Source organism: Lynx canadensis, chromosome C1 (genome assembly GCF_007474595.2).
Source record: "Lynx canadensis isolate LIC74 chromosome C1, mLynCan4.pri.v2, whole genome shotgun sequence".
In the NCBI taxonomy this organism is placed as follows: Eukaryota; Metazoa; Chordata; class Mammalia; order Carnivora; family Felidae; genus Lynx; species Lynx canadensis.
The window spans coordinates 96,893,497-96,918,114 of NC_044310.1; the positions used below are offsets into that span (position 1 = coordinate 96,893,497).

The following is a 24,618-nucleotide window of genomic DNA, read 5'->3' on the forward strand; positions in this document are numbered from 1 at the left end:
GTTTATATTGGCTTAAATACTTCCTCTAATACATTTGGAACCACATAAGACTGTATAATTTTTGCATCAATCATCTAACAATTTAGAAAGCTCAAGAAGAGAAATAAAACCTATTACATCTACTCATGATTTTGCATATCATGTCCTTCCTTCTTTCATCATTTCCTTTCTGTTTAGAAAACTTCCTTTGCCATTTTTTTTTTTTTATATGCAAGGTCTCCCAGACAAATTCTCTTAGTTTTTTGGTAGTTGTTGTTTGTTTGTTTATTTTTCCATCTGAGAATGTCTTGATTTCTTCTTCATTCCTGAGGGGTATTTTCACTGGGTGTGAGTTTCTGAGTTGCCAATTATTTTCTTTCTGCACTGGAGAAATATATGTCGCTTCCATCTGGCCTCTATGGTTTCTGATGACAAATTTGCTATCATTATAATTGTTTTCCCCCTATAGTGAAGACCATTTTTCTCTGGCTGCTTCATAGAAGTTTTCTTTTTAGCTTTCAGCAGCTTCATTATGATGCATCTTTTGTTGTTGTTGTTGTTTTGATAGGGAGAGAGAGTATGAGCAGGGGAGAGGGGCAGAGGGAGAGAAAGAGAGAATCCCAAGCAGGCTCTGTACTCAGTGCAGAGCCCAGCACGGGACTTGATCCCATGACACTTGGGATCATGACCTGAGCTGAAATCAAGAGTCAGACGCTCAACCAACTGAGCCACCCAGGCAGCCCAAATGTGATGAGTCTTTAAGTTCTTTTTTTGCCTTGACTTTTTTCCCCTCTCCTTCTTGAACTCTGCTGACACAAGTGCTAGTTTTTTTGTTATAGTCCCTTAATTCCCTAAGGCTCTGTTTTTTCTCTTTTCCAGTCTATTTTATTTCTGATGTTGAGACTGGGAAATTCCTATTGTTCTATTTTCTAGTTCATTAGTTCTTTTTTTCTGTAGGTACCCTGAATTCTGCTTTTGAGCCTATCTACTAAGCTATTTTGTTTCAGTTACTACCTTTTTCAGTTCTAAAATTCCCACTTGGTTCCTCTTTATATCTTCTGTTTCTTTGCTGAACCCTTTTATTAATTCTTTGCTGAGACTTTCCTTTTTTTTTTCAAAAATTTGTAATGTTTATTATTTTTTTTTAATGTTTGTTTTTGAGAGAGAGAGAGCAAACAGGGGAGGGACAGAGAGAGGGAGACACAGAATCTGAAGCAGGCTCCAGGCTCCTTGCTGTCAGCACAGAGCCCAATGTGGGGCTTGACCACACAGTGAGATCATGACCTGAGTCAAAGTCAGACGCTTAACTGAAAGGTCACCGAGGCGCCCCAAGATTTTCCATTTTTAAAATCTTTTCAAGCATGTTTGTAATTGCTCATTGAAGCATTTTTACAGTGGCTGCTCTAAAATCTTTGTCAGATAATTCTAACATCTCTATCATCTCAGTATTGTCATCTATTGATTGTCTTTCATTCATTTGGTTTGAGGTCTTCCTAGATTCTTGGTATGACATGTAATTTTCAATCGAACCCTAGACATTTCTGTATCATTATGAGGCTCTGGATCTTAGTTAAGCCTCTTTTAACTGGGTTCTTCTATTTTTAACTCCATTCTGACAGGGGAAAGGAAAGGTGCTGCCTCATTACTGCCTTGTTATTGCCACATAGAACCGACCTCCCCTAGTCTGCTCGCTGAGCCTCTGTTGACACCCAAGCAGAGACACATCAGGAGAGGCTCCCCATGTGGTCTCCACTGACACTGCAGGAAGCTCTCATGGAGGCCAATGGGGATGAAAGTCTTCGCTCTTTACCTGATCTTCTCTGACACCACTTCAGCACTTTACTACGGTTTTAGGAAGGTGAGAATCTAGGGGGCGCCTGGGTGGCTTAGTCGGTTAAGCATCTGACTCTTGATCTCAGCTCGGGTCACCATCTCATGGTTCCTGAGTTCAAGCCCCGCATGGCGCTCTGCGCTGACAGTGTGGAGCCTCCTTGGGATTCTGTCTCTCCTTCTCTCTGCCCCTCACCTGCTTGTGCTTGCTCTCTTTCTCAAAATAAATATACAAACCTGGAAGGAAGGAAGGAAGGAAGGAAGGAAGGAAGGAAGGAAGGAAGAAAGATGGGAATCTAGTACCCCACTCAGCCTTTGCTGACATGGGTGGGGTTAGGGGCCATTATTTTCTGTGGTGTTGACTAAAGGAGAGTAATGATTATCTAAAAGTTTTCTATCTTGCTGGACTGCCCCTTTACGGATCCTTTGCCTAGACAGAGCAGGCTTTTGTTGTTGTTTTGTTGTTGTTTTGTTTTGTTTTGTTTTGTTTGTCTGTACCATTGGCATTTCCAGGTTGTTGACTTTCAGTTCCAAGTCTGCAAAAATGAGGCAAAAGAAAACCCAAGGAACTTATCATCATGTCTTTCCTCAGGTCCCAAAGTCCCTAGCTAGTCTGACTTCTTTCTATCTTTCAGAACCTTCTTAGAGTTGTTTTATTTATAATGTCAGTTGTTTCCAGTTGCACTTAGTGGGAGGAATAGGGGGGAAAAAGTATGTCCACTTGATCTTCCCAGAAACAGAAATCCTCTTTAGTGAACTTTAACCAATTCCCTCTATGGGAGTTTGAGCTGTGTTCCTATGTTCCCATCTACTGACTAAAGGCCCACTTCAGGCAACTCACCTGGAGCCATGACACTGCTACTGGGCTAAATTTGAGTATTGTCATTTTCTGGAACCTAAATAAAATATTAGTCCACATACTCTAGCAACACATTAAAAGAATATCTTTTGTTCAAGAAGGGTCAATTCTAAGAGTACAGGGATGGTTTGATACCACCAAATCCAATGATATGACTGTACTAATAGGTTAAAGGAGAAAATCCATGTGATCATTCCATGAGTGCAAAAATATGCAATTGAGAGACTTCAACATTCTTTCTCTAAAAATTTCCTAGTAAAATAGAAATTAATAAATACTCTCTTTAAACAATTAAAAAACAACAGTCAAATGTATAATTGCACCAAAAAAGGATAAAATGCCTAGGAATAAATTTAACCAACGAGGTAAAAGACCTATACCTATAAGACATTAGTTAAAGGAATTGAAGATGTCAACAACAAATGGAAAGATATACCATGCTCATGAATTGGAAGAGTTTATACTGTTAACACTTGGGTTCATACAACCCAAAACAATACAGATTCAATGCAGCCCCTGTCAAAATACCAGTAGCAATTGGTAGAACTAGAACAAATAATCCTAAAATTTGTATGGAACTACAAAAGACCTCAAATAGTCAAAGCCAACCTTGAGAAAGAAGAAAAAAGCTAGAGGTGTCACAATCCCAGATTTTAAGATATATTACAAACTATATTCATCAAAACAGTATGGTACTGACACAAAAATAGATGCATAGATCAATGGAACAGACAGAGATCCCAAAAACAGACCCACACTTATATAGTCAACTAATCCATGACAAAGGTGAAAAGAATATACAATGGGGAATGACAGTCTTTGCAGTAAATGGTGTTGGGAAAACTGGACAGCTACATGCAAAAGAATTAAACCGGACCACTCTCTTATACCATATAAGAAAATAAAGTAAAAATGGATTAAAGACCTAAATGCGAGTCTTGAAATCATAAAACTCCTAAAAGAAAACATAGGTAATCTCTTACAGTAATCTCTTGGACATTGGCCTTAGCAAAATATTTATGGATATGTCTCCTCAGGCAAGGGAAACAAAAGTAAAAATAAAACTACTGGGACTACACTACAATGAAAAGCTTTTGCACAGCAAAGGAAATCATCAACAAAATAAAAAGTCAACCTACTGAATGGGAAAAGATATTTGTAAATTATATATCCATAAGGGGTTAATATCCAAAATATATAAAGAATTTATACACTCAATACCAAAAAAAAATCAGATTAGAAAATGGGCAGAGGACGTGAATACACATTTTCCCAAAGAAGACATGCAGATGGTCAACAGGCACGTGAAAGATGCTCAACATCACTAATCATCAGGGAGATGCAAATCAAAACCACAATGAGATGTCACCTCACACCTGTCAGAATGGCTACTATCAAAAACACAAGAAACAACATGTGTTGGAGAGGTTGTGGCAAAAAGGGAACCCTTGTGCATTGTTGGTGGGAATATAAATTGGTGTGGCCACTATGGAAAACAGTATGAAGGTTCCTTAAAAAATTAAAAATAGAACTACCATTTGATCGCGTAATCACACTACTGGGTATTTACCCAAAGAATATAAAAACGCTAATTCGAAGGGATATATGCATGCCTATGTTTATGGCAGCTTTATTTACAATAGCCAAATTATGGAAGCAGCCCAAGTGTCCATCCATAGCTGAATAAAGAAGTGAGATACATGTATATATATATATATGTGTGTGTGTGTGTGTGTGTGTGTGTGTGAGTGTGTGTGTAAACTGGACAGCTACAGGCAATAATACATATATTACTATATATATATATATATATATATATATATATATATAATGGAATATTAGCCACAAAAAAGAATGAAATCTTGCCATTTGAAACAACATGGACGGATCTAGAGAGTATTATGCTAAGTGAAATAATTCATACAGAGAAAGACAAATACCTTATGCTTTCACTGATATGGGGAATCTAAAAGGCAAAATAAACAAGCAAAAAACAGACTCTTAACTATAGAGAAGAAACTGGTGGTTGCCAGAAGGGAGGCTTGTGGCAGAAAGGGTGAAATAGATTAAGAGGTATAAACAAACAAACAAATGTCTCCAAGTCAGCATCACACTTTATAGTGAAACATGAGAATCTTTTCCATTAAAATTCGGTTGTCCATAATCGCCTCTATCATTTAACCTGGGAATACTAGCCAATGAAGTAGACATAAACAGGATACAAGTAGCAATTTCTAACAAAACTATATTCTTATTTCCATGTCCTTCTACCACATTGTTTTTCCTTGAAGTTGACACTAACAATAGGATTACCTAGTCCATTTCAAGCCTCAACAGTTTTTCTGGCTTTCTTTCCTTTCCCCATCATGATTCAGCATTCAACTGACAGGAGTTACCATCAGAATCATGTCTTACATACTTTGTATTCTTAATACTGTGATAACAGTAGGTCCTCAGTGAATATTTTCAGATTAAGAATCCAGGGGTGTCTGGGTGGTTCAATTGGTTAAGCTTCCAACTTTGGCTCAAGTCATGATCTCACGGTTCGTGGGTTTGAGCCCCACATCAGGCTGTATGCAAACAGCTCAGAGCCTGGAGCTGGCTTCAGATTCTGTGTCTCCTTCTCTCTGTGTCCCTCCCCCACTTGTGTGTACACGTGCTCTCTCTCTCTCTCTCTCAAAAATAAATAAATGTTGAAAAAAATTTTTAATATTAAAAATTAAGTTAATATGTATATGTAACTAAATATACCCTTGCAAGGTAAAATAGTAATTTTGTCTTCCTAAAGTTTGTTCAGAACCTAATACTTTGTGACTATATAGAACAAGTACTTGACTTCTCAATTTTCATCATGAGATCAAAATAGCATATCCTAGAATGCTCAATATTTCTTAACTGGAATTTGGTTAAATCATAATTGTTTTTATACCTAAGACCTTCAGTTGAAAATCCTCCACATGCTCTAAAATATTGACAAAATTTGATGAGGCATACACAATCAAAACGCAGCTAGAAGAACCTGAAAATTCACATCAGTACTCAACTCTGAATTCACTTTAGGGTTGTCACTCTCACTTTTAACTGGCCACACAGCTATTTACGTGGAAAGAGAATATACATTTGCCCTCTCACTCACTCCTATGGTTTCTAAATTTCGCTGAAAATCGTATACCATAGGTGAACCAAGGGATTCATTTTCTACATTGGAGTACTTCAATTAATTTGTCCTTCTCCACAGGAGATCGGCAGCGTAGCCCCAATGCACCCCATGTCCCATTTACTTGTGACAATGGATCATTAGGTAAGTTCGACAACTGATCTGAGATCCCTTGACCAAAATCAAATATGAAAAAGAAAGAGAGACAAAATATCAAGTTTAATGTTTACCTCTGTTCCTGACTTTTTACCCCTGATGACATCCATCTGTCTCTTAAATAGTTCTAATACAGCCTTGTAGACCAGTTCATACTGTTCCTGCAGAGCATCACAAACCGGAACAAGGGAAAACAAACAAAAAACTTGGTGAAATACAGAACCAGAGTTTGGGAGTATGCACATCAGTCAAATCTTAGTGTAGCAGATCTGAAGATCATCAACAGTAGTTTAATTGTAGTGCCCTTATGTTTGTGTGGCCCATTTCGGATTGCAAAGCACTTTTAGGCTGCTAAATGCAGCTAAATATTTGATCGTCTACCTCTAAATATACAAGGAAGGGCCTTCCAGCATGTTTTATGTTCTACTCCACCTTCTCACTTATCTTTCTCTCCACCATCATCCCTCCAGTTCTATTTTCCTTGCTTACATTTTAAAAGTTGTATTGGATCCTGGATGCATTTTTTTTTTGTCAGTTACCTTCATCTTTTCCAGAAAAAGTTAGATAGAATTGTGGTTGATGGGTAGATAGATGGCTTCAATATGTATTCTCAAACTTGACCCTCACAATTGATCTGTAAAGTAGGTAGCCTGTTATTCCTGTTCACACTGTGCAAGGTCATTCAGAAGTAAGGTCCAGACTTGAATTAGAACTTGAATCTTCTGACTCTTAGTTTAGTGCACTTGGATCAAGCTGCTGAAACAGGCTCCTAGCAGAGATACTGAAGCGACGTAGAGCACTGAAGGGTTTGGAAATTTGTGCTTGTAAAAGGATTTCACCATAGAAAATGAGACCACCACAATTACAAGATTTGTGGGGAGTTTTCTGCCGCCATACTTGATCAAGCACTTGATTTTGTATCTACTTTTCATCTGAAAGAGCCTAAACAGGGTTTCCCCTGACACTTTACACAACTCTATACAAATAAAGCACAACCTTTGCCAATTACAATTTTAGCAGGAGAACAATAGAGTCTATCACCCAACACATCCATTTGTACACTCTTCTATTTTTTTAAGAAGAGAGAAAAATCAGACAGGAAGCACCCAGCTGGTTACAGTGGTTATTTCCTGGTTAGCGTGGTGTCAGAAAAAGCAGCTACAACTGGTAAGGTATTTGTTCAGCTAGTTGCTGATAGTGCCAGCATGGGAAGGCTAACTTAAAATCGTTTCAGCTGTCTTCCAACTCTTACAAGTAGGCCTGAAATGAACTTTCTCTGAAATGGGGTATGGTTGTATTTCTTGATGCAGTTTCACAGTGTGATATTAGACAACTAGGATGCAACCTCCTGGAATCTTTATACATTTACAGGGATCAGCCTTCTTTGAAGTCTGGTAGCACTAAACCAGCCAATGCTTACATTTCACAGAAACTTTTTCCCTTACAAGCTGAATATAGAAACACCTACAGTCAACACATGAAAAAAAAAAGTTTTTTTCCACTAGCTATTAGTGGAAAACCTGTGTGGGCCAAACAGAAGGCTTATATTATAATAGCTCTTCATTTTTTCCCTCCCATTCACAAATGCTAGATGAAAACATCTAAACTGTCGCTGTCAATTATTTTACCTCCAAATCTACGTGCAAGTTCACTTTGTAAGTGCTTTAAACGCTTGAAGGTCTTGCTATTTAAGCAGCAAAAATTAGTTGTAACAAATTGTGTGAAAGTGTCTGTTGCTTAATAAATATCAGTAAACACTTGGCGAATAAGGAATGAGGAATGCCAAACTCCATCTTAAAGATGGAGACCATTTATTTAGAAATGTGGGTAAAACGATTGGTGTGGAAATCTGGGTGAAATTAACATCGTAGAGAGTGAGAGATCTGTGCTGGGAATGTTTCACCGAGGAGGCGGAGCTTGAGTGGGAGAGGAGAGGACAAAACGGAGGAAGAGCATCTGAATGGAATGAAGGGGCATGAGTAATTTGGGGTGGATTAAAATATCGTGATACATATATACATATGTACATACATACATATATATACATATAATGTATTGTGATGCATATAATATTGTGATCATATATATGTGATCCGTATATATGTGATCCGTATATATAATACATGTATATTGTGATACATATATAATCATATGTATAGTATGATTGTAATTATGTTTTTTAAGTTTGCACACAATAAGGATCAGGAGAGACTATAGAACAATAATAATCGTGGCTACCTCTAGGTGATAGGATTATGGTTGATTTTATTTTTATTTTTAATTAAATCAAAAAATGAGTATATAAAATGCATTCTCCAGATTCTGTTACCACTTCCTGAAGTAGAAATTACAAGTCTCTGATTTTCTCTGGTTTCAGAAATGAATCACTACTACAAACCAGCAAGTTAACCTGACCCAGGTATTATATCTTGAGTACGTCAAAGAGCTTGTTGAATTTTTTCAACATCCCTTGTAAGAAACATAAAGTTACTGAGTTTCTTCATATTTTTTGCACAGACAGTAGAATACAAGGAATGAGAGGAATGTGACCCAAGCCAGGGATGTAGGAAAAATATTGATATATTCAGAGTTTGAGGAAATGCAAATGGACTCATGCACTTAGTAGTAAATTGGTGTTATAGCTAAAAATCAGCTATTTGGGGATGCCTTACTATGAAACCGAGAGAGGTAGGAAGACCCAGACACATGTTAGCATCCATTCACAATAGTTGCATACCTGAGTTTGAACAAATGAAGGCCTTTGTGTTCGCATTTCCTGGATCAAACTAAAAATACTGAAGTTCTCAGGAATGATCTATCAAATAAAGAGAAACAATATCTTATTCCTTTGTTCCTAGCTTTGCTAATAAATTATTTCTCACGGTCTTGTTACCCCCATGGCATCTGTTGTCCTAACACAAGATCATATCAGAAAAAGAATGCGTCTTTAAAATGAATGAGATTTCTCTTCACTTGTGTCATGATTTAGAGCCTGGTGTTTTCCCCAGAAAAGACTGAAGAAACTCTTGAGAATGATTTCACATGGGGTGACCAGATGTCTGAAGTTAAACATATAATGAAGGTGGAGCCTGGGTAGGTGAGCAAATATGAGAATTTTATGAAATAAAAGAAGTTGGCAGATAGGTTTAAAGCCCATATTTCACACTTCTCACTTCCTATTATTAGACTTTAAGAAAATGATTTCTAGGGGCACCTAGGTGGCTCAGTCCATTAGGCACTGACTTCAGCTCAGGTCATGATCTCACAGTTTGTGAGTTCGAGCCCCGCATCGGGCTCTGTGCTGACAGGGCCTGGAGCCTGCTTAGGATTCTGTGTCTCCCTCTCTCTGCCCCTCCTCCACGTGTTCTCTCTCTCTCTCTTTCAAAAATAAACAAAACATTTAAAAAAAATTTTTTAAATGATTTATAGATTGGAACACAAGGCTTGATTGGGGTAGATTGAGTCCATCCATTACAGCCATTTGGATAAAGGAAGGGTACCTGTGTAATTTGGGGCTGTGATTCTCAAACGCTTCAGAAGCATCAGAAGCACCTGGAGAGCTTGCTGGGCCCCCACCTCCAGTTTCTGCTTCCGTTCACCCAAGGTAGGGCCCAAGATTTTGCATTTCTAACAAGTTCTCAGGTGATGCTGATGCTGCTTCTCTGGGAACCACACTTCGAGGACCACCAACTTAGGGACTGATTTAATCGTCTGACAAAGTGAGTCTACAAGTGAATATTCTAGAAAATAGGAGTCATGGAAATAGGTGTTTGGAAGAACCAAACAATTCCTAAGTCTGCATGTAACAGGGTAGGCAAACGGGAAGCGCCTGCGGAGAGAAACTCACCCCGTCTTTTAGCAACATCCAGGTATAATCGATAGCGCAGATAACACCAGTCCTCCCACAACCGGCACTGAAAGGAAAGATCACAGTGGCACATACAGTTGCAGAGACTGGATTGTTGACAGTAGCTGGGAAATTTCACCAGCAGATTGAGGAAGAAGTAACCGAGAGGCAACAAAACGTTCTAAACCCCCCATTTTCCAGAGCACGTCTCTTGGTTGCCACATGCACACACTGAGCCTCGGGACAGATCCTCGGCCACTTCTCACCCGCAAGGGTGTCTGGAGCGGCACTGTTCTCGAGTAACTTGTCAGAAAATACTACTTTAATGCTCAGGTTGACTGTATTATGGTCTGTTTCTGCCACCAACCTTTCTCTTCCTGTCACTTTCATGTCTCAGCTTCATTCCTTTCTAATCAACTGGAGAAAGTGAGACTAGTATCAAGAGCCTATATCCTACATGCCTGTACCAGCTTACATTCCAACAAAGTCAGTCTTCCTTCGGTTTCAGCAGGAGTCCTGGCCAGGCTACGACATGTGGTTGGTTTTGGGTAGAAAGTTCAAAGAACAGCATCATACCTGCAATGAATGCACACGGGAACATGGTCATCCTCTTGGTAAGAACGCATATCCCAGATGAGCTCAAGAATAGGGTCTATGGATGAAGGCACATCATGGTCTGGCCAATTCCTGTAATGAAACTGGTAGAGAGTTCGAGTTTCCTATAAAAAAAAAAAATAGCCAGAATAAAAGGAGGGTTCAGCGTTAGGACCCCACCTCATTCTAGCACAAGATTACTCTGACCTCCTAAGTAGCATCTCTGTCCTGTTGGCAATTTATGCTGCTTCCTTCCCTATAAGCCTCTGGTGCCCACATGCCTTCTGAGAACAATTAAAAGTGATTTCAGGTCACTGACTATTGGTCTGTCCCTATCTGCCCCACTCACACAAAAGAGGAGATAGATATTACGACTGGTGTACTTCAGGTGGGTCACAGGCATGCTGATATATTAAACCCCTTTGCCTTAGAGAGACTGGTCAGCGTGAGCTCTCAATTCCCAGTCTCTACTCACTGCACAGCCTCTATTCATCCTACAGATATTATCATTTTACATGTGTGCCATCGTGTGTAATAGATTGGGGAGCAGAGATTACACCAAAGGTCTCTTTTGCATATACATCAAAGGCCCAACTACTCCCCATTGTCTTATGCTCAGCCTGAGACACATACGTATGTATTTATTTATTTATTTATTTATTTATTTATTTATTTAATTTATTTATTTAAATGTTTATTTTATTTTTGAGAGAGACAGACAGAACATGAGCAGGAGAGGGGCAGAAAGAGAGGGAGACACAGAATCCAAAGCAGGCTCCAGGCTCCGAGCTGTCAGCACAGAGCCCGATGTGGGGCTTGAACCCATGAACCATGAGATCATGACCCTGGCCGAAGTCGGATGCTCAACCGACTAAGCCACCCAGGCACCCCTCGTATGTTTTTTTTTAATTTATTTATTATTTTTTTTAGTGATTATTTATTTTTGAGAGATAGAGAGAGACAGAGCATGAGCAGGGGAAGGGCAGAGAGAGGGGGGACACAGAATCCAAAGCAGGCTCCAGGCTCTGAGCTGTCAGCACAGAGACCCATTTGGGGCTTGAATACACCAGCTGTGAGATCATGACCTGAGGCAAAGTCAGATGCTTAACCCACTGAGCCACCCCAAGCACCCCACATACATGTTTTTACCTCTGTCTCTGTAGGCTCTTGAGTTTACCACTCCTGTTCTATACTTACACTATTGAACTTGGCTTTTAGAGTCCTGATTATGTAATCAGATTTTCTATTTTCAGCTTCCTAAGAAGTAAATTAAAATAGTAGTTACTTCAAAGACTAATATTCAAAAACTAGTCTCTATAAAGTAGATCCTGGAGCATTTGCTCAGCCACAATGGAAGCAGCCATCATACTTACACAGGATATGGAGAAAGGACCAACTTGCAGTTGTAGCTCTCCTGGCTCAGTCCAGTAGCGCTCACACTTTTTCTGTTACACAAAACAGAATGTAATGATTTCCTTCCATATATTCTAGTCTCTCCTAGGTAACAAAACCCACTCTCAATGAGAGAGACACAGGTTCTGTGTCCTTCACCTTACATTAGCAATGTCCTACCCCCTTGGGCTTCGCCCCCAACATCATGGTGGTCTGGAATCTCCAAGGACGGGGAAAACACTAAAGGATATATAAATTACAGACTTCCTAGAAGTCTGAAAAAGTAGAAATAGGGATCTGGCATTTTCAGCACAGTAGTCCCCCCCCTCGTTCACAGCTTTGCTTTCCATGGTTACAGTTACCAGTTTCAGCCTTTCGGGTACCTACCATCTGGGACGTATTGTTGGCAATACTAAGTATTGTAGTAGCCTAACCCTACATCACAAACACCTACGTCATTTCCTTTGTGTCAGCATCTGATCGTCTCACGTCATCATCAGAAGAAGGGTGAGTACAGTACAATAAGATATTTTGAGAAAGAGACCACATTCACCCAACTTATAGTATATTGCTTCAATTGTCCTATTTTATTACTGTTGTTGTTAATCTCCTAACATGCCTAGTTTACAAGTTAAACTTCACCATAGGTATGTACGTATAGGCAAAAATATGGTGCGTGTACAGTTCGTTACTGTTGTTGGTGTCAGGCATTCACTGGGGGTCTTGGAGCATATCCCACGCGAAAGGAGGGGACTGCTCTATTTTGAAAAGATTAACAGAAATCACCTCTACTAAAACAAAGCGGCACGAGCGAAGTGAAACCCCAAATTCCTTGGTTTTAACGGAACTGTGAATGTCAACAGTAGGTAAGATAGGTGCTCTCCAATGGAAACAAGATGTAAGCTACACACTCAATTTTAAGTTTTCTAATACCCACGTTCAAAAGTCAAAAATGAAATTGATTTTAATAATATATCTTAGCCCGATCAAAACACATGTAATCCGGATAAAACAGATATTAGATATTTGACATTTCTTATCTCAGTCTTCAGACCCCGGTGTGCATTTTATATTTACAGTACATCTCAATTAATCCACTAAATTTTCATCGGAACATTTAATTTCCATTTAGAGTTCATAAAATTTATAGGTGAAAAAGATTCACGTACCTAAGTTGTTCAAATCATGCTTAAAGTTCTCCAATCACTGAATTGGAAAACTGAGTTTTTAAATTTAAACTCATTAAAATAATAAAATAAAGTTAAATTAAATTAAATAGTTCCTTGGGTACGTTAGCTATGTTTCAACTGCTTGATAGCCACATGCAGCTAGTGGATGTCATGTTGTTGGACAGCACAGGGTTAGAAGTGCTGACTGCCATTTAAGATGCTTGATTAATAAAAATGGGAAGATGAATTGTTACTTTAAAAGCATACCTTCTTTTTACTTAAAAATATAGAGCCTGGGCAAATGGACAAAAGGAGCTCTTAGAGGTAAATAAAAAATACTTGAGAGTCATTTGGCATTCCCAAACTGAAAGCTAGCAAGATGAGAATAATTTTTTTTTAATGTTTATTTATTTTTGAGAGAGAGAGACAGAGTGCAAGTGGGGGAGGGACGGAGAGAGAGGGAGACACAGAATCTGAAGCAGGCTCCAGGCTCTGAGCTGTCAGCACAGAGCCTGACTCAGGGCTCAAACTCACGGACCGTGAGATCATGACCTGAGCCAAAGTCGGACACTTAACTGACTGAGCCACGCAGGCTCTGAGCCCAGAAAAATTTTTACGTAGGCACACTTAAGGCAAGTTCTGCAACCAAGTTTCCCCCTTCTCTTTCCTTTAACTCACCTTCCCCATCTCAAACTCCATGCACGCCATAACAATGATCTGAGGGGATGAAATAAATAGAAACCTGAGCATTGATACAGTTAGAAAAAGCAGTTAACACACGGGTCCCAGAGTCATTGTTCTTTCTGTTTTTTTTTTTTTTTTCTTGTTATTGAACAAAAAAGAAAACAGAAATCTTGATAAATTTTAAAATATTGCTCCTACCCTTCTTTCTGTCCTTACTTCCCTTTTCTCTATTCAAATCGGTAAATTCTTGTTAACAAATGAGCTTGTCAAGATGAGAACTTTCATTTCCTTGAGTAAAGGTGACTTTGTGATTTTGACAAAAATGTGCCTGAACACTGAAATTCTAGCGACTGACCCAAAAAGGCACTGATTTTAATACAAAGGAAACCTCAGTCACATACCCTGATACCCTCCTCCCTCCATCTCTAAAAACTAGAGAATATAGTAACAAAAGCATTTCTGCCCTTACCAGGACACTGTATTCCCAAATCATCCTCCAGAAGTCCAGGAGAGTTGTAGACAAAGGTCCCTGGGTGGCTATATAAGCTTTGGGTCCATAAACTCCCTAAAGGGGAACAGAAATTATATGGGATGACTACAGATAATATCCTTTTCTTCTTGTTTAGAATCCCCTCCACCTCTTTCTTAGGTACCTAAAGAAATATGGTCTAGTATCCCGACCCCTTTTAAGGTACCTAGAAAACTATAGAATATGGGGTGTACCTTAATGAAGTTGGCATTGATGTAGTTGGAATCTTCATCTGAGGTTATCAGAGACAGCTCTACTAAGCTATGATCATCTATAATACAAAAGATGGACATATTAGAACTAAAAGGACTTAGTCAGAGGACTTACCGTAAGTCAGAAACTAGCATGTGAATAGTGGCTGTGCAAAAGTGTTTGATGAGTGAGTGAGTGAGTGAGTGAGTGAATGTTCTTTTGTGGTTGTATATAGTACAAACTCATTTGTCAAAGCATTGTACCAGGATTGGGAACAGCAGGCAATGGGTAAAAATAGGAATGACTGGATTTGGGAGAAGGTACAAATTTATAGGGAGAAACAAAAACTTACAGGGCAAGATATCCTTGTATCTGTTTTTCTTGATATTCTTGGGTCTCTCAGCCACAGTTGTAGGATAGGTTTTGTCTGCCTTGTACTTAGTGGATTGTCTTTTCAGCCACTGTAATAAAATTCCAAAAATTAAATCTTCCTAGAGAAAAGAGGTAAGAAGCTCTCTCTGTAGAGACCTTTCCTTCTCTTTTGCCCAAACAGTCCGCTTTTGCCCTTGTAGCATCTTCTAGAACTACCTCCAATTCAGGACAGAGCCCCTGAGCATAAGGTCAGCAGACTTCAGTTTGGAGAAGTGAAAAGATCACACTTAACTGCAGCTGAGCCACAAATAGCTAAAACCTAGAGGTGAAACTAGTGAATATTTTAAAAGCCAATGTCTTTTTGAAAACAAACTATATGCTCCACACAAACGTCAAATATTAAAAGTTTACCTTCTCTACGGCTACTACAGGGCTATTTTAAGTAGAAATGGAGCTTAAGCCAAATAAAATCTCTCTCTATATAGCAAAATTTCAAAAGTTTCAGTCCCAGAAGCAGTCTTTTTTTTTTTTATATGACCCAAACTGTAAGCTGACCCCTCAAATAAACAACAATCTTACAACAACTGTGAGATCATGAGCTGAGCTGAAATCAAGAGTCCGATGCTTAACTGACTGAGCCACCCAGGCACCCTGAGTGGAAATCTTTTATAGTCTCCCATGTGCCTGTGGCATGTCCTTAGTTAAATTCACAGTCATGAGATCAAGCCCTGCAGAGCCCTCCACACCCATCGGGGAGCCTGCTTAAGATTCTCTCCCTCTCCTTCTGCCCCTCCACCCCACACGTGCAGGCTCTCAAAAAAAAAAAAATTTTTTTTTTTTAATTTCCACTCAAGTTACACCAACTTTTTCAGCTGTCTCTGCTCTTATCCACTAAAGAATGCTCACTTTCGGGGCGCCTGGGTGGGGCAGTCGGTTGAGCGTCCGTCTTCAGCTCAGGTCTCGATCTTGCGCTCCGTGAGTTCGAGCCCCGCGTCAGGCTCTGGGCTGATGGCTCAGAGCCTGGAGCCTGCTTCCGATTCTGTGTCTCCTTCTCTCTCTGCCCCTCCCCCCTTCGTGCTCTGTCTCTCTCTGTCTCAAAAATAAATAAACGTTAAAAAAAATTGTTTTTAAAAAAAAGAATGCTCACTTTCAGGCTGCCACTGATTCCAGAGCTGCTGAAAAGATGTCAAGTCCCAGAACTGCTCCTTTTCGAAATCTCCAGAACTGAGCCTGTGCATCCACAGGGCCTGTTACACTGTTTCTACTTGTTTGTTTTGTTTTGCCTGTTTGTGGAAGGTTTTCTAGGGAGCATGCTATAAGCAAAAAGCCCTTCTCTTGGTAAGATGCGCCTCTGTTAATTTGGTGAAATGTCACAGATAAAGATTGTGTGTGTGAGACATTGTGTATTTGCGTGCACACATGCGCACGTGCGTTCATCAGCCTGTGCTAGTTTCGCTCCTTTGAGTGCCGCCTTCAACAATGGAACAGGATGACTTTTTCTTCCCACTCGTTCCTGCTCCAGCGGTCATCCTGCTGGATGACTTAAGGAGACCATGCTCTTTTAGCAAAACATCACATAGGAAATGCCTATGGAATGGCTAATTTGGTAAGTGTGAAAGTTGGGGTTTGTCGTTGTTGTTTTTTGTTTGTTTTTTGTTTTGTTTTGTTTTTAGATATCTTACCTTGAGCTCAGACCACTGTGAAGGCCTTTTTTAATTCCCCTACTCTCCCTACCAGACCCAGGGGCTGGAAACCCCCAACAGAGAACAAAACAGAGCGGAAGTAGGATGCAAGAACTGATCCACCTCACCAGAAAAGGAGGAGCCTTGAGAGTAGACAGCAAAAGGGTATAAAAGAGAAAGTATGGCCATGGGGGTGGGTTGGAGTTGAGGGAGAAAGGGTTGGTCAAAGGCAGAAGGCATTTCTCTGCCAACCGCAACGCTGGGATATGCATTCACAGTAACAAGAGAAATCGGGGGAAAGTTGCTGAGAGAACAAGAAACAGGGCCAGCATCCCTCCTGGGCCCTGATTGGTTGAAACACATGACCAACCAGATTCTGTGTAAGCTTGATAAGCTTATAGTAAGTGCATTTGGTTTATGGTCTATACTATCCTTTTCCTTTCAAGACAGGAAAACTGAGGTCCTGGCCATAAAAGTAGAAATCAGGACAGAGCCATTTTCAGGTACTTCTCATTGAATAGTAAGTTAATTACTAATAAATGGATTAGGGTCACTCCCAAAAGAGAACAGAAAGAAAAAGAAAAAGAAAGCACAAGACCAGAATATCTTTGCCTTGGAGGACTTCCTCATGGTATAGAAGACATAGCATAAGTTACATTTCAGAGCCGGATAAATCAAATCTGCCCCCCCCCACCCCCCGCTGTGCTAGATGAGAGAGGGGGAATCAGGTTGGGCTGTCTCTCAAGGTAGTTCCCCAATGCCTACAACTACAAGTCAGTATGATCTATTCCAAGCCTCCAATCCGCTCCAATTCGCCAGCCAAACATGTGGGGATTTGGCTGCTGTCCAATAGTCAGGTAAGTGAGCAGGTAGATAAGCAATAGCCAAAGTGGGGTGAGTAAACCAAGGAGATCAACTTTAGATACTTAAAATGTGAGGCTATGACAAAAAGTGTGATTTAAAAAAAATCCTGGGAATAACTGAAAATGTGGAGTGAGAGGCTGGGTATAGAGTTGAGAGAAATTAGAAGTGATGCGATATATTTATTCTGGTGGTAGTGATGTGGGAAACAAAGACAGAAGGAAATGGTGAATAAAATTAAATTTCCTTATTACCAGCAGCCCATGGACAAATACTTGAGGCGGGCACAGTGGAACATTTCTCTAGAAGCCTCCTACCGTCTTAATGTGCATGCTTTGCTAGAGGGAGAAACAATCTTAACCTGACAATAGCAAGGCCTCCGGGATCCTAGCAGATGAAAATACCTTTGGAAACTTCCCCTTGCCTTTACCTCCCCCAACTCCCAAGTATATAATCAGTCACTCCTCACAATCCCAGGGTAGCTCTTTCTGTCCACGGGCCCTGTCCCCATGCTTTAATAAAATCACTTTTTTGCACCAAAGACATCTCAAGAATTCTTTGTTGGTCATCGGCTCTGGACCCCTACCACCACTCCAAAACCACATCAGTAGTAGCAAAAAAAAAATTCAACTTAATGTGCACAAAAGTGAAAAAATGCTGATAAGTGTGTTCAAGGGATAGGCTGTTTCACATAAATGAATCATTTTGATGAGGGAGCAGGGGGCGGGCTGAGGACAAAGTGCAAGCTAGTGCACCCCCCCCCCCCAGGTGGAACATGTGTGATATTCCTCAGGCACTCCTGGCTGCCCAAGGACAAAGGAGAGGAAAGACAAATGGCCAACTGATAGAGGTCCCAGTCATACAGGACATGGGTCTCCACCAGTTTACAAATATCTTAGTAAATTACAAGAAAAAAGCAATCTTGTCAATAGCTTAATCTCCAGAAGACCGTAGACTGTTTCCCGGAGCCCCAACATCACCCTCCCCTCCATAGTGATGTGGGGAACGAAGGCAAGAAGGAAACGGCAGGTAAAATTCAGTGTCCTTATAACCTGCAGCCCATTGGCAAATACTTGAGGCAAATACAGAGTAGAACTTTTCTGCAGGAACCCCTACCGTCCTAATGTTAATGCCTTAGTGGAGGGAAAACAACCTTAGCGTGACAATAGCAAGGCCTCAGGTATCTTAGGAAAGTCCTTCTTTAGCTTATGAGAGTCCTTCTGGAGGCTTCCCTTGTGACTTCACCTCCCCCAGCTCTATAGTGTAAAACCAGTCATTCTTCACAGCCCCAGCACAGCTCTTTCTGCCCACGGATCCTGTCCCCATGCTTTAATAAAATCACCTTTTTGCCCCAAAGACATCTCAAGAATTCTTTCTTGACTTCGGCTCCAGACCCCAAGAACCCCCCATCACCCCAAAACCTCATCAATTTCAATTCAACACATGTTTGTGCACTGGCTCCTACAGGAGGAACTATGTTCATGAGTGTATTTATTTATATACAAGTAAATATAGAAGTAGGATATATTCAGTTCTAATGTATCCACGCCTTCTCTGGTCTATGATCAGTCTCCAGAAGTTGCTACTATATCAGTCTGACTTCTAGTGTATTCCAAACCAACATTGTCGTGGCCTTTAGAACTGGGTATGTTCTTTCTGTTAGGACTCATTGAATCCTTCATATTTAATAAATACGTCTTTGTATTTGATGAATATAGTATTTACCTTTTCTGCAAATATACCTTATCCCTAAGAGACATAAAATTCACCCCCCCCTTTTTTTCTTTTTATGTTTCAAATGGAATCAAACACTAAAGCAAAATTTTAAATACAGATTTCTTAAATAAAAAAGTAATGGCAGGGGCGCCTGGGTGGCGCAGTCGGTTAAGTGTCCGACTTCAGCCAGGTCACGATCTCGCGGTCCGTGAGTTCGAGCCCCGCGTCGGGCTCTGGGCTGATGGCTCAGAGCCTGGAGCCTGCTTCCGCTTCTGTGTCTCCCTCTCTCTCTGCCCCTCCCCTGTTCATGCTCTGTCTCTCTCTGTCCCAAAAATAAAAATAAAACGTTGAAAAAAAAAAAAAATTTAGAAGCATGTTGCATACTTTAAAAAAAAAAAAAAAAAGTAATGGCATATTCATTGAAGAAATTTTAGAATACAGAGAAGTAAAAAAAAATTCTAAAAATCACCTAATATCCCGCTCTACCCAGACTTAATCATTCTTAAGATTTTATATTACATTCCAATGTTTTATCTACCTGTGTAATAAAGATGGGATCACACTGTATATGGGGGTTTTCAACTTGCTCTTTTTACTTATGAATTTGTGTTATATGTTTTATTTATTTATTTATTATTATTTTTTTTAATAATTTTTTTTAAGTTTATTTATTTTTGAGACAGAGAGAGACAGAGCATGAACGGGGGAGGGGAAGAGAGAGAGGGAGACACAGAAGCGGAAGCAGGCTCCAGGCTCTGAGCCATCAGCCCAGAGCCCGACGCGGGGCTCGAACTCACAACCGCGAGATCGTGACCTGAGCTGAAGTCGGACGCTTAACCGACTGAGCCACCCAGGCGCCCCTGTGTTATATGTTTTAAATGATGGCAGAGTATTCCATACTATGGAGTGTAATATAAATTACTTAACCTGTTCCTTTATATTATTGCACCTTTAAGTTGCTTCCGATCTTCCTAAACCATCGTTCTAAACAATATTTTTATAGGTAGCCAAAACCTATAAAAATATCTTTCCTTATTTCCTTCAGATGAATTCTCAGGAGTGGTCAGAATTTTCCCACTTAAAATTTTTTTTAATGTTTAATTATTTTTGAGAGACAAGAGTGCAAGTGGGAGGGGGGGCAGAGTGAGAAGGAGACACAGAATCCGAAGCAGGCTCCAGGCTCCAAGCTGTCAGCACAGAGCCTGACGTGGGGCTTGAACCCACGAACTGCAAGATCATGACCTGAGCTGAAGCTGGATGCTTAGCCGACTGAGCCACCCAGGTGCACCCAGAATTTGCCCACTTTAAAGGCTTTTGATCCATATTATCAAATACATACGAGATATGGTATACAAATTTTGCCTCCAGAAAGGTTACAACACCAATGCATATTTCTGAACTCTGACCAACATTAGGACTATAATGTTTTAAGTATAGATCCATCTGATAGGTTAAATGTTATTGGTTGTATTTTTTTAATGTTTATTTATTTATTTTTGAGAGAGAGAAAGAGGGGTGAGGAGAGACAGAGAGGGAGACAGAATCCCAAGCAGGCTCCACGCTATCAGCACAGAGCCCGATGTGGGGCTTAAACGCACCAACTGTGAGATCATGACCTGAACCAAAATCAAGAGCCAGACATCAACCGACTGAGCCACCCAGATGCCCCTTTACACATGCTTTCTAAATGAAGATGCTTCAACTACCTCCAATGTAGTAAAGGAAAGGTACACCAAAGGAGTTTTAAACAAAGACATGCAGCAAATTGACCAGCATGTGATATATATAACCAAGCCTTGACCCATATTTAATACAATGGCTGGAGTGTACATATCATAAAACCACAATCAGTTGCAGTAACTGGCCAAAGGAAATGCCTATTAACTGTAATCTATCTGATAAAGAATGGTCTAATGGAAGTGGATGGTCCTCATTAAGCCTAAAAGACCAGTAAGATGCCCAACTCTGTCACTGTTGTCCCTAGAATTGTCCAGGAAAGAGTGGTGGCCACTCCTGCAGGTTCAGACAAGGAGGTGGAGACCACACCATCGCAGCTGAGGCCACCAAAATCATTCTGCTCGGCAGGCAACTTTCTGATTATGGTTGGCTTCTCATATCAGTTTTTCTCCAAACTATAGGATATGCTGTCAGTCAATGCAAACTTCTATTCTCACAGTGATTTGTCTCCTTGAAAAATTAATACATTGGCAATCTTGTTTCTCTGGTGGATTTCTTATGTATGCCTAATCCTGATGATCAACTCTGGGCATAGTAACAAAATTGAATTTTTAGACTTGCAAAACTAAAGCCAAGACACTAGATGGTGGTGATCCAAGGCAGTTCTTAAGTGAGTACGTGACCTCGCTCAATGCACTCTGTGATCCCAACAGTTTGGTAATTGCATTTATTCGACCTTGATGGAATTCATAAGAAGTACTAGAAAAAAAAAAAATCAAGACCTGGCTACATCCAACAAAATGGATGGATTTTATAAATGTAATGTAGAGTGAAAGAAAAAAGGCCTTTAAAAAAGCCAAATACAGGGGCGCCTGGGTGGCGCAGTCGGTTAAGCGTCCGACTTCAGCCAGGTCACGATCTCGCGGTCCGTGAGTTCGAGCCCCGCGTCAGGCTCTGGGCTGATGGCTCGGAGCCTGGAGCCTGTTTCCGATTCTGTGTCTCCCTCTCTCTCTGCCCCTCCCCCGTTCATGCTCTGTCTCTCTCTGTCCCAAAAATAAAATAAAAACGTTGAAAAAAAAAATTAAAAAAAAAAAGCCAAATACATATAACATGATTTCATTAAATAGAGTTCCAGGGGCGCCTGGGTGGCGCAGTCGGTTAAGTGTCCGACTTCAGCCAGGTCATGATCTCGCGGTCTGTGAGTTCGAGCCCCGCGTCGGGCTCTGGGCTGATGGCTCAGAGCCTGGAGCCTGTTTCCGATGCTGTGTCTCCCTCTCTCTCTGCCCCTCCCCCGTTCATGCTCTGTCTCTCTTTGTCCCAAAAATAAATAAACGTTGGAAAAAAAAAATTAAAAAAAAAAAATAGAGTTCCAAAACAGGTAAAATTAATCCCTACTGTTTAAGATATATATATATATATCTTAAAGCTACTCAGAAAAACAAAGAAAATAATTCCACAGAGAAAGGCAAATATGATTTCACTTAGATGTGGAATCTTAAAAGACAAAACAACAAACAGCAACGAAAAGAGAAACAGACTCGTAAATATAAAGAGAAACTCGTGGTTGCCAGAGGGGAGGGGAGGAGGGGGATAGGCGAAATAGGTGAAGGGGATAAAAAATAAATAAAAATCATCACCATTTCAGGGCAACACCTACCTCCACTCTGGCAGGGGTTGGCAGTGGGGGGTGAGGGAGATGTGGTCCAGGACACCCAAGGGATTTCTGAGGTATAGGCAATGTTCTGTTTCTCTATTTGAGTGGAGCTTGTATGGATGCCTGCTTTATCACTAGTTGTTAAATTGCATATGTGTGTTTAAAGTACTTTTCTGTGCATATGTGATAGTCTATCATTTTTTTAAGACTAATGCACAAATTGGGGGCACTAGAGTCAGGGATCGGAGGAAGGGCTACTAGCACAGGCTCAACAGTTAGATAGCTTTATTTCAAATCCAAGTTCCACCACTTAATGCAGGGCATGACCTGAGGCAAGTTGTTTAACCTCTCTGTTCCTCAGGGTCTACTACTTGCCAAACGTGTGCCAGTGCCGGTCACTGAGGACACCAAGACAAGCGGAACCAAATGTGAGCCTCGCCTTTGTAGAGCTTCAGTCTTATGGGAGAGCAGACATTAATCGAATAAACACACTAATAGATGTCAAATTGAACTATGAAAAATGCTGTGAGGCTGGGGGCAAAAAAAGGAACTTAAAAAAATGACGGTGCTAATGAGAACGTGTTATGTATTTGATCTATTGGGAAGGTCAAGAGAGTCTTCTCTGAGGAAATGGTTTGCCAAATTGAGATCTGAAAAATTATGAAGTGTTAATTAACTAGGTAAAGAGGAATATGGGGGAATATTTAAGGAGAGGCAACGGCATGTGTGCAAAGGCCCTGTGGCAGAAGAAGCATGACAAGGACAAGAAACTCAATAGGCTGTAAGAACTGGAGAAGCACTTGAGGGCTGGTCCATGCAGGACTTTGTTAGCCATTGTAAAGGATTCTTCGGGAAGTAAATGAGGTTTTGTTTGTGAAACACATCAGCACAGAAGCTGGAACACAGTTCCGTGTGTTAGCTATTGTTGAAAGTGGATGAACAGAAAAGTTGTATGAGAAAATGCAGGTTGAAAATAACTGTGGAGTATGGAGCTGTGGAATCAGTACATTGTTCACCTAAAACTAATGTAACACCATGTGTTCGCAATACTTCAATTAAAAAGAAAGAAAGAAAATGAAAAGAATGCTGAATATTTTTGAGGCTCTGAAAATTAACCTAACAAAGTCTTATTTTACACTAATTAAATCGGAAGAAAAAAAAGCATGCTATGATGCAGTGTACAGGTTAAGAGGTTTTGGAATCACACGAGTTTCAATCCTGGCCTTGCCATTTTATGGGTTAAATGAAGACAATATTTTCCTCTTGGGGTTGTTGTAGTGATTAAGATCATACATGGTAAACCACTTATTGCCTAACATACAGTAGGCAGTCAAAAAGATTTATTTATTTTCTTTTATAGTTACTAAGACTAGGAAGGTGGTAGAGAAGATGATAAGTTCAGACTTTGCAAATTAGAAGAGCTCTTTGAAAAATACATTTGGCTATACTTAGCCAATTAGATGCTAATACTCTTTGACCCAGTAATACCTTTGTGGATCTAGCCCAGGATATAAACCAAAAGAAGGGGAAAATCACACGGACAAACATACTTGTTGCATGTTATGTCAATAATTATGACAAATTAGGGGCGCCTGGGTGGCTCAGTCAGCTGAAGCGTCCGACTTCAGCTCAGGTCATGATCTCGCGGCTCGTGAGTTCGAGCCCCGCGTCGGGCTCTGTGCTGACAGCTCAGAGCCTGGAGCCTGTTTCAGATTCTGTGTCTCCCTCTCTCTCTCTGATCCTCCCCCGTTCATGCTCTGTCTCTCTCTGTCTCAAAAGTAAATAAACATTAAAAAAATAATAATAATTATGACAAATTAGAAATAATCTAAATGTCCAGTGTATGAAAAAATTAAATTACTTGGGTGCCTACTACATGTCAGGCATTTCATATATTTTCTCCATTTTCTTCACAGCAATTCTGCAATGTGACTATTTATTTGTTCCCACTTTTTAACGACTTTGTTCAAGGTCACACAGCTAACGATAGAACCTGAATTCAAACTAAGGTGTGTATGATTCCACAGTTGTTACAAATATAGATGGTGGAGCAGGCCACTTGAACTTGAATCTCTGTTCTACCACTTACTAGCTACCTGGCCCTCAGCAAGTCAGTTGACCTCTCTGTCTCAGTTTCCTCCTCTATGAAATGGAAATAATAACAGTACCTTCCTCAATGGTTTAAATGAGGTGATACATAAAAGTGTTTACAACAGTTTCTTTAAGAGCTACAGAAGTATTAGCTATTATTCAGAGTATTATGCTTCC

The 24,618-nt window shown here is 40.2% G+C and overlaps 1 protein-coding gene across 2 annotated transcripts in view; it reads right to left on the minus strand.

The window, feature by feature from the left end:
• PTPN22 (protein tyrosine phosphatase non-receptor type 22) overlaps nt 1–24,618 on the minus strand; it is a 60,753-nt gene that overhangs the window by 32,394 nt on the left and 3,741 nt on the right. The window contains exons 2-11 of one of the 2 annotated variants that reach the window (XM_030326816.1): nt 14,741–14,849; nt 14,391–14,467; nt 14,137–14,232; nt 13,662–13,700; nt 11,796–11,867; nt 11,620–11,679; nt 10,405–10,547; nt 9,829–9,895; nt 8,719–8,796; nt 6,056–6,142 (exon numbers count right to left, since the gene is read on the minus strand). In XM_030326816.1, coding sequence (XP_030182676.1) covers nt 6,056–6,142; nt 8,719–8,796; nt 9,829–9,895; nt 10,405–10,547; nt 11,620–11,679; nt 11,796–11,867; nt 13,662–13,700; nt 14,137–14,232; nt 14,391–14,467; nt 14,741–14,849 — 828 coding nt within the window. The remainder of the gene's footprint in view (nt 1–6,055; nt 6,143–8,718; nt 8,797–9,828; nt 9,896–10,404; nt 10,548–11,619; nt 11,680–11,795; nt 11,868–13,661; nt 13,701–14,136; nt 14,233–14,390; nt 14,468–14,740; nt 14,850–24,618) is intronic. The other variant, XM_030326817.1, reaches the window with a different exon arrangement.